At 48.9% G+C, this 10,671-nt stretch overlaps 1 protein-coding gene across 1 annotated transcript in view; it reads left to right on the top strand.

Moving 5' to 3' along the window:
• Positions 1-10,671, top strand: part of LOC123486204 (regulator of G-protein signaling 11-like) — a 32,034-nt gene that overhangs the window by 17,761 nt on the left and 3,602 nt on the right. The window contains exon 3 of the mRNA XM_045217468.1: positions 7,683-7,765. Coding sequence (XP_045073403.1) covers positions 7,683-7,765 — 83 coding nt within the window. The remainder of the gene's footprint in view (positions 1-7,682; positions 7,766-10,671) is intronic.

The following is a 10,671-nucleotide window of genomic DNA, read 5'->3' on the forward strand; positions in this document are numbered from 1 at the left end:
TACTACCCCAGGTATCTAACCTCTAACCTCTGACCTCTAGCACTACTACCCCAGGTATCTAACCTCTAACCTCTGACCTCTAGGACTACTACCCCAGGTATCTAACCTCTAACCTCTGACCTCTATGACTACTACCCCAGGTATCTAACCTCTAACCTCTGACCTCTAGCACTACTACCCCAGGTATCTAACCTCTAACCTCTGACCTCTAGCACTACTACCCCAGGTATCTAACCTCTAACCTCTGACCTCTAGGACTACTACCCCAGGTATCTAACCTCTAACCTCTGACCTCTAGCACTACTACCCCAGGTATCTAACCTCTAACCTCTGACCTCTAGGACTACTACCCCAGGTATCTAACCTCTAACCTCTGACCTCTAGCACTACTACCCCAGGTATCTAACCTCTAACCTCTGACCTCTAGCACTACTACCCCAGGTATCTAACCTCTAACCTCTAACCTCTGACCTCTAGCACTACTACCCCAGGTATCTAACCTCTAACCTCTGACCTCTGACCTCTAGGACTACTACCCAAGGTATCTAACCTCTAACCTCTGACCTCTAGCACTACTACCCCAGGTATCTAACGTCTGACCTCTAGGACTACTACCCCAGGTATCTAACCTCTAACCTCTAACCTCTGACCTCTAGCACTACTACCCCAGGTATCTAACCTCTAACCTCTGACCTCTAGGACTACTACCCCAGGTATCTAACCTCTAACCTCTAACCTCTGACCTCTAGCACTACTACCCCAGGTATCTAACCTCTAACCTCTGACCTCTAGCACTACTACCCCAGGTATCTAACCTCTAACCTCTAACCTCTGACCTCTAGCACTACTACCCCAGGTATCTAACCTCTAACCTCTGACCTCTAGCACTACTACCCCAGGTATCTAACCTCTAACCTCTGACCTCTAGGACTACTACCCCAGGTATCTAACCTCTAACCTCTGACCTCTAGCACTACTACCCCAGGTATCTAACCTCTAACCTCTGACCTCTAGCACTACTACCCCAGGTATCTAACCTCTAACCTCTGACCTCTAGGACTACCACCCCAGGTATCTAACCTCTAACCTCTGACCTCTAGCACTACTACCCCAGGTATCTAACCTCTAACCTCTGACCTCTAGCACTACTACCCCAGGTATCTAACCTCTAACCTCTGACCTCTGACCTCTAGGACTACCACCCCAGGTATCTAACCTCTAACCTCTGACCTCTAGCACTACTACCCCAGGTATCTAACCTCTAACCTCTGACCTCTAGGACTCCTACCCCAGGTATCTAACCTCTAACCTCTGACCTCTAGGACTACCACCCCAGGTATCTAACCTCTAACCTCTGACCTCTGACCTCTAGCACTACTACCCCAGGTATCTAACCTCTGACCTCTAGCACTACTACCCCAGGTATCTAACCTTTGACCTGTAGCACTACTACCCCAGGTATCTAACCTCTAACCTCTGACCTCTAGCACTACTACCCCAGGTATCTAACCTCTAACCTCTGACCTCTAGCACTACTACCCCAGGTATCTAACCTCTAACCTCTGACCTATAGGACTCCTACCCCAGGTATCTAACCTCTAACCTCTGACCTCTAGGACTACTACCCCAGGTATCTAACCTCTAACCTCTGACCTCTAGCACTACTACCCCAGGTATCTAACCTCTAACCTCTGACCTCTAGCACTACTACCCCAGGTATCTAACCTCTAACCTCTGACCTCTAGCACTACTACCCCAGGTATCTAACCTCTAACCTCTGACCTCTAGCACTACTACCCCAGGTATCTAACCTCTAACCTCTGACCTCTAGCACTACTACCCCAGGTATCTAACCTCTAACCTCTGACCTCTAGCACTACTACCCCAGGTATCTAACCTCTGACCTCTGACCTCTAGCACTACCACCCCAGGTATCTAACCTCTAACCTCTGACCTCTAGCACTACTACCCCAGGTATCTAACCTCTGACCTCTGACCTCTAGCACTACCACCCCAGGTATCTAACCTCTAACCTCTAACCTCTGACCTCTAGCACTACTACCCCAGGTATCTAACCTCTAACCTCTGACCTCTAGCACTACTACCCCAGGTATCTAACCTCTAACCTCTGACCTCTAGGACTACTACCCCAGGTATCTAACCTCTAACCTCTGACCTCTAGCACTACTACCCCAGGTATCTAACCTCTAACCTATGACCTCTAGGACTCCTACCCCAGGTATCTAACCTCTAACCTCTGACCTCTAGCACTACTACCCCAGGTATCTAACCTCTAACCTCTGACCTCTAGCACTACTACCCCAGGTATCTAACCTCTAACCTCTGACCTCTAGGACTCCTACCCCAGGTATCTAACCTCTAACCTCTGACCTCTAGCACTACTACCCCAGGTATCTAATCTCTAACCTCTGACCTCTAGCACTACCACCCCAGGTATCTAACCTCTAACCTCTGACCTCTAGGACTACTACCCCAGGTATCTAACCTCTGACCTCTAGCACTACTACCCCAGGTATCTAACCTCTAACCTCTGACCTCTAGCACTACTACCCCAGGTATCTAACCTCTGACCTCTGACCTCTAGCACTACCACCCCAGGTATCTAACCTCTAAACTCTAACCTCTGACCTCTAGCACTACTACCCCAGGTATCTAACTTCTGACCTCTAGCACTACTACCCCAGGTATCTAACCTCTAACCTCTGACCTCTAGCACTACTACCCCAGGTATCTAACCTCTAACCTCTAACCTCTGACCTCTAGCACTACTACCCCAGGTATCTAACCTCTAACCTCTGACCTCTAGCACTACTACCCCAGGTATCTAACCTCTAACCTCTGACCTCTAGCACTACTACCCCAGGTATCTAACCTCTAACCTCTGACCTCTAGCACTACTACCCCAGGTATCTAACCTCTAACCTCTGACCTCTAGGACTACTACCCCAGGTATCTAACCTCTAACCTCTGACCTCTAGCACTACTACCCCAGGTATCTAACCTCTAACCTCTGACCTCTGACCTCTAGGACTACTACCCCAGGTATCTAACCTCTGACCTCTGACCTCTAGCACTACTACCCCAGGTATCTAACCTCTGACCTCTGACCTCTAGCACTACCACCCCAGATATCTAACCTCTAACCTCTGACCTCTAGGACTACTACCCCAGGTATCTAACCTCTGACCTCTGACCTCTAGCACTACCACCCCAGGTATCTAACCTCTAACCTCTGACCTCCAGCACTACTACCCCAGGTATCTAACCTCTAACCTCTGACCTCCAGCACTACTACCCCAGGTATCTAACCTCTAACCTCTGACCTCTAGCACTACTACCCCAGGTATCTAACCTTTAACCTCTGACCTCTAGCACTACTACCCCAGGTATCTAACCTCTAACCTTTGACCTCTAGGACTACTACCCCAGGTATCTAACCTCTAACCTCTGACCTCTAGCACTACTACCCCAGGTTTCTAACCTCTAACCTCTGACCTCTGACCTCTAGGACTACTACCCCAGGTATCTAACCTCTGACCTCTGACCTCTAGCACTACTACCCCAGGTATCTAACCTCTGACCTCTGACCTCTAGCACTACCACCCCAGATATCTAACCTCTAACCTCTGACCTCTAGGACTACTACCCCAGGTATCTAACCTCTGACCTCTGACCTCTAGCACTACCACCCCAGATATCTAACCTCTAACCTCTGACCTCTAGGACTCCTACCCCAGGTATCTAACCTCTAACCTCTGACCTCTAGCACTACTACCCCAGGTATCTAACCTCTAACCTCTGACCTCTAGCACTACCACCCCAGATATCTAACCTCTAACCTCTGACCTCTAGGACTACTACCCCAGGTATCTAACCTCTAACCTCTGACCTCTGACCTCTAGCACTACTACCCCAGGTATCTAACCTCTAACCTCTGACCTCTAGGACTACTACCCCAGGTATCTAACCTCTAACCTCTGACCTCTAGCACTACTACCCCAGGTATCTAACCTCTGACCTCTAGGACTACTACCCCAGGTATCTAACCTCTAACCTCTGACCTCTAGGACTACTACCCCAGGTATCTAACCTCTAACCTCTGACCTCTAGCACTACTACCCCAGGTATCTAACCTCTAACCTCTAACCTCTAGGACTACTACCCCAGGTATCTAACCTCTAACCTCTAACCTCTAGGACTACTACCCCAGGTATCTAACCTCTAACCTCTGACCTCTAGCACTACTACCCCAGGTATCTAACCTCTGACCTCTAGCACTACCACCCCAGGTATCTAACCTCTAACCTCTGACCTCTAGGACTATTACCCCAGGTATCTAACCTCTGACCTCTGACCTCTAGGACTCCTACCCCAGGTATCTAACCTCTAACCTCTGACCTCTAGGACTACTACCCCAGGTATCTAACCTCTAACCTCTGACCTCTAGCACTACTACCCCAGGTATCTAACCTCTAACCTCTGACCTCTAGCACTACTACCCCAGGTATCTAACCTCTAACCTCTGACCTCTAGCACTACTACCCCAGGTATCTAACCTCTAACCTCTGACCTCTGACCTCTAGGACTACCACCCCAGGTATCTAACCTCTAACCTCTAACCTCTAGCACTACTACCCCAGGTATCTAACCTCTAACCTCTAACCTCTGACCTCTAGCACTACTACCCCAGGTATCTAACCTCTAACCTCTAACCTCTAGCACTACTACCCCAGGTATCTAACCTCTAACCTCTAACCTCTAGCACTACTACCCCAGGTATCTAACCTCTAACCTCTAACCTCTGACCTCTAGCACTACTACCCCAGGTATCTAACCTCTAACCTCTGACCTCTGACCTCTAGGACTACCACCCCAGGTATCTAACCTCTAACCTCTGACCTCTAGCACTACTACCCCAGGTATCTAACCTCTAACCTCTGACCTCTAGCACTACCACCCCAGGTATCTAACCTCTAACCTCTGACCTCTAGCACTACCACCCCAGGTATCTAACCTCTAACCTCTGACCTCTGACCTCTAGCACTACTACCCCAGGTATCTAACCTCTAACCTCTGACCTCTAGCACTACCACCCCAGGTATCTAACCTCTAACCTCTGACCTCTAGGACTCCTACCCCAGGTATCTAACCTCTAACCTCTGACCTCTAGGACTACTACCCCAGGTATCTAACCTCTAACCTCTGACCTCTAGCACTACTACCCCAGGTATCTAACCTCTAACCTCTGACCTCTAGCACTACTACCCCAGGTATCTAACCTCTAACCTCTGACCTCTAGCACTACTACCCCAGGTATCTAACCTCTAACCTCTGACCTCTAGCACTACTACCCCAGGTATCTAACCTCTAACCTCTGACCTCTAGCACTACTACCCCAGGTATCTAACCTCTAACCTCTAACCTCTAGGACTACTACCCCAGGTATCTAACCTCTAACCTCTAACCTCTGACCTCTAGGACTACTACCCCAGGTATCTAACCTCTAACCTCTGACCTCTAGGACTACTACCCCAGGTATCTAACCTCTAACCTCTGACCTCTAGGACTACTACCCCAGGTATCTAACCTCTAACCTCTGACCTCTAGGACTACTACCCCAGGTATCTAACCTCTGACCTCTGACCTCTAGGACTACTACCCCAGGTATCTAACCTCTAACCTCTGACCTCTAGCACTACTACCCCAGGTATAATCTAACCTCTAACCTCTGACCTCTAGCACTACTACCCCAGGTATCTAACCTCTAACCTCTGACCTCTAGGACTACTACCCCAGGTATCTAACCTCTAACCTCTGACCTCTAGGACTACTACCCCAGGTATCTAACCTCTAACCTCTGACCTCTAGCACTACTACCCCAGGTATCTAACCTCTAACCTCTGACCTCTAGCACTACTACCCCAGGTATCTAACCTCTGACCTCTAGCACTACCACCCCAGGTATCTAACCTCTGACCTCTAGCACTACTACCCCAGGTATCTAACCTCTAACCTCTGACCTCTAGGACTACTACCCCAGGTATCTAACCTCTAACCTCTGACCTCTAGCACTACTACCCCAGGTATCTAACCTCTAACCTCTGACCTCTAGCACTACTACCCCAGGTATCTAACCTCTAACCTCTGACCTCTAGGACTACTACCCCAGGTATCTAACCTCTAACCTCTGACCTCTAGCACTACTACCCCAGGTATCTAACCTCTAACCTCTGACCTCTAGCACTACTACCCCAGGTATCTAACCTCTAACCTCTGACCTCTAGGACTACTACCCCAGGTATCTAACCTCTAACCTCTGACCTCTAGCACTACCACCCCAGGTATCTAACCTCTAACCTCTGACCTCTAGGACTCCTACCCCAGGTATCTAACCTCTGACCTCTGACCTCTAGCACTACTACCCCAGGTATCTAACCTCTAACCTCTGACCTCTAGGACTCCTACCCCAGATATCTAACCTCTAACCTCTGACCTCTAGCACTACTACCCCAGGTATCTAACCTCTAACCTCTGACCTCTAGGACTACTACCCCAGGTATCTAACCTCTAACCTCTGACCTCTAGGACTCCTACCCCAGGTATCTAACCTCTGACCTCTGACCTCTAGCACTACTACCCCAGGTATCTAACCTCTAACCTCTGACCTCTAGCACTACTACCCCAGGTATCTAACCTCTAACCTCTGACCTCTAGCACTACTACCCCAGGTATCTAACCTCTAACCTCTGACCTCTAGGACTACTACCCCAGGTATCTAACCTCTAACCTCTGACCTCTAGGACTACTACCCCAGGTATCTAACCTCTAACCTCTGACCTCTAGCACTACCACCCCAGGTATCTAACCTCTAACCTCTGACCTCTAGGACTACTACCCCAGGTATCTAACCTCTAACCTCTGACCTCTAGCACTACTACCCCAGGTATCTAACCTCTAACCTCTGACCTCTAGCACTACTACCCCAGGTATCTAACCTCTAACCTCTAACCTCTAGGACTCCTACCCCAGGTATCTAACCTCTAACCTCTGACCTCTAGCACTACCACCCCAGGTATCTAACCTCTGACCTCTGACCTCTAGGACTACTACCCCAGGTATCTAACCTCTAACCTCTGACCTCTAGCACTACCACCCCAGGTATCTAACCTCTAACCTCTGACCTCTAGGACTACTACCCCAGGTATCTAACCTCTAACCTCTGACCTCTAGCACTACCACCCCAGGTATCTAACCTCTAACCTCTGACCTCTAGCACTACTACCCCAGGTATCTAACCTCTAACCTCTGACCTCTAGCACTACCACCCCAGGTATCTAACCTCTAACCTCTGACCTCTAGGACTACTACCCCCAGGTATCTAACCTCTAACCTCTGACCTCTAGGACTACTACCCCAGGTATCTAACCTCTAACCTCTGACCTCTAGGACTACTACCCCAGGTATCTAACCTCTGACCTCTGACCTCTAGCACTACTACCCCAGGTATCTAACCTCTAACCTCTGACCTCTAGCACTACTACCCCAGGTATCTAACCTCTAACCTCTGACCTCTAGGACTACTACCCCAGGTATCTAACCTCTAACCTCTGACCTCTAGGACTACTACCCCAGGTATCTAACCTCTAACCTCTGACCTCTAGGACTCCTACCCCAGATATCTGAAGTCCGAGCTGTATAAGAACATGCTGGCCAAAGCCATCGTTCCCCAGGAGACCAAGAAGAGGTACTCAGGATATCCTACATTACAATATATATTCCTCAATATATATTCCTCAATATATTACATGACAATATATACTCCTCAATTTAACCTCCCTAATATACTACATTACAAAATATACTCCTCAATATAACCTCCCTAATATACTACATTACAATATATATTCCTCAATATAACCTCCCTAATATACTACATTACAATATATATTCCTCAATATATAGTACATTACATTATATACTCCTCAATATAACCTCCCTAATATACTACATTACAATATATACTCCTCAATATAACCTCCCCAATATACTACATTACAATATATACTCCTCAATATAACCTCCCCAATATACTACATTACAATATATACTCCTCATTATAACCTCCCTAATATACTACATTACAATATATACTCCTCAATATAGTACATTACAATATATATTCCTCAATATATACTACATTACATGATGTACTCCTCAATATAACCTCCCCAATATACTACATTACAATATATACTCCTCAATATAACCTCCCTAATATACTACATTACAATATATACTCCTCAATATAACCTCCCCAATATACTACATTACATTATGTACTCCTCAATATAACCTCCACAATATACTATATAAACAATATATACTCCTCAATATATAATCCTTGTGTACTACAATATACTCACTATATTAACAATTGTCCCGACTTCCACCGAGGCTGCCTCCCCTCCTTGTTCGGGCAGGCTTCGGCGTGCCTCCCCTCCTTGTTCGGGCAGGCTTCGGCGTGCCTCCCCTCCTTGTTCGGGCAGGCTTCGGCGTGCCTCCCCTCCTTGTTCGGGCAGGCTTCGGTGTCCGTCGTCACCGGCTTTCTAACCACTGCTGCTCCCATTATCATCACTCCACTAGTCTTGTCTTGATAATCACACACACCTGGGTCTCATCCCCTCGTTAGTCTGTGTATAAGTGGTCCCTCTGCCCCCTTGTCTGTGTGGGTGATGTCTCATCCCCTCGTTAGTCTGTGTATAAGTGGTCCCTCTGCCCCCTTGTCTGTGTGGGTGATGTCTCATCCCCTCGTTAGTCTGTGTATAAGTGGTCCCTCTGCCCCCTTGTCTGTGTGGGTGATGTCTCATCCCCTCGTTAGTCGTGTTAGTGGTCCCTCTGCTCCCCTTGTCTGTGTGGGTGATGTCTCATCCCCTCGTTAGTCTGTGTATAAGTGGTCCCTCTGCCCCCTTGTCTGTGTGGGTGATGTCTCATCCCTCGTTAGTCTGTGTATAAGTGGTCCCTCTGCTCCCTTGTCTGTGTGGGTGATGTCTCATCCCCTCGTTAGTCTGTGTATAAGTGGTCCCTCTGCCCCTTGTCTGTGTGGGTGATGTCTCATCCCCTCGTTAGTCTGTGTATAAGTGGTCCCTCTGCCCCCTTGTCTGTGTGGGTGATGTCTCATCCCCTCGTTAGTCTGTGTATAAGTGGTCCCTCTGCCCCCTTGTCTGTGTGGGTGATGTCTCATCCCCTCGTTAGTCTGTGTATAAGTGGTCCCTCTGCCCCCCTTGTCTGTGTGGGTGATGTCTCATCCCCTCGTTAGTCTGTGTATAAGTGGTCCCTCTGCTCCCCTTGTCTGTGTGGGTGATGTCTCATCCCCTCGTTAGTCTGTGTATAAGTGGTCCCTCTGCCCCCTTGTCTGTGTGGGTGATGTCTCATCCCCTCGTTAGTCTGTGTATAAGTGGTCCCTCTGCTCCCTTGTCTGTGTGGGTGATGTCTCATCCCCTCGTTAGTCTGTGTATAAGTGGTCCCTCTGCCCCCCTTGTCTGTGTGGGTGATGTCTCATCCCCTCGTTAGTCTGTGTATAAGTGGTCCCTCTGCTCCCCTTGTCTGTGTGGGTGATGTCTCATCCCCTCGTTAGTCTGTGTATAAGTGGTCCCTCTGCCCCCTTGTCTGTGTGGGTGATGTCTCATCCCCTCGTTAGTCTGTGTATAAGTGGTCCCTCTGCCCCCTTGTCTGTGTGGGTGATGTCTCATCCCCTCGTTAGTCTGTGTATAAGTGGTCCCTCTGCTCCCTTGTCTGTGTGGGTGATGTCTCATCCCCTCGTTAGTCTGTGTATTAGTGGTCCCTCTGCTCCCTTTTCTGTGTGGGTGATGTCTCATCCCCTCGTTTGTCTGTGTATAAGTGGTCCCTCTGCCCCCTTGTCTGTGTGGGTGATGTCTCATCCCCTCGTTAGTCTGTGTATAAGTGGTCCCTCTGCCCCCTTGTCTGTGTGGGTGATGTCTCATCCCCTCGTTAGTCTGTGTATAAGTGGTCCCTCTGCCCCCTTGTCTGTGTGGGTGATGTCTCATCCCCTCGTTAGTCTGTGTATAAGTGGTCCCTCTGCCCCCTTGTCTGTGTGGGTGATGTCTCATCCCCTCGTTAGTCTGTGTATAAGTGGTCCCTCTGCCCCTTGTCTGTGTGGGTGATGTCTCATCCCCTCGTTAGTCTGTGTATAAGTGGTCCCTCTGCCCCCTTGTCTGTGTGGGTGATGTCTCATCCCCTCATTAGTCTGTGTATAAGTGGTCCCTCTGCCCCTTGTCTGTGTGGGTGATGTCTCATCCCCTCGTTAGTCTGTGTATAAGTGGTCCCTCTGCTCCCTTGTCTGTGTGGGTGATGTCTCATCCCCTCGTTAGTCTGTGTATTAGTGGTCCCTCTGCTCCCTTGTCTGTGTGGGTGATGTCTCATCCCCTCGTTAGTCTGTGTATAAGTGGTCCCTCTGCCCCCTTGTCTGTGTGGGTGATGTCTCATCCCCTCGTTAGTCTGTGTATAAGTGGTCCCTCTGCTCCCTTGTCTGTGTGGGTGATGTCTCATCCCCTCGTTAGTCTGTGTATAAGTGGTCCCTCTGCCCCCTTGTCTGTGTGGGTGATGTCTCATCCCCTCGTTAGTCTGTGTATA

Source organism: Coregonus clupeaformis, unplaced genomic scaffold, assembly GCF_020615455.1.
Source record: "Coregonus clupeaformis isolate EN_2021a unplaced genomic scaffold, ASM2061545v1 scaf1066, whole genome shotgun sequence".
Lineage (NCBI taxonomy): Eukaryota > Metazoa > Chordata > Actinopteri > Salmoniformes > Salmonidae > Coregonus > Coregonus clupeaformis.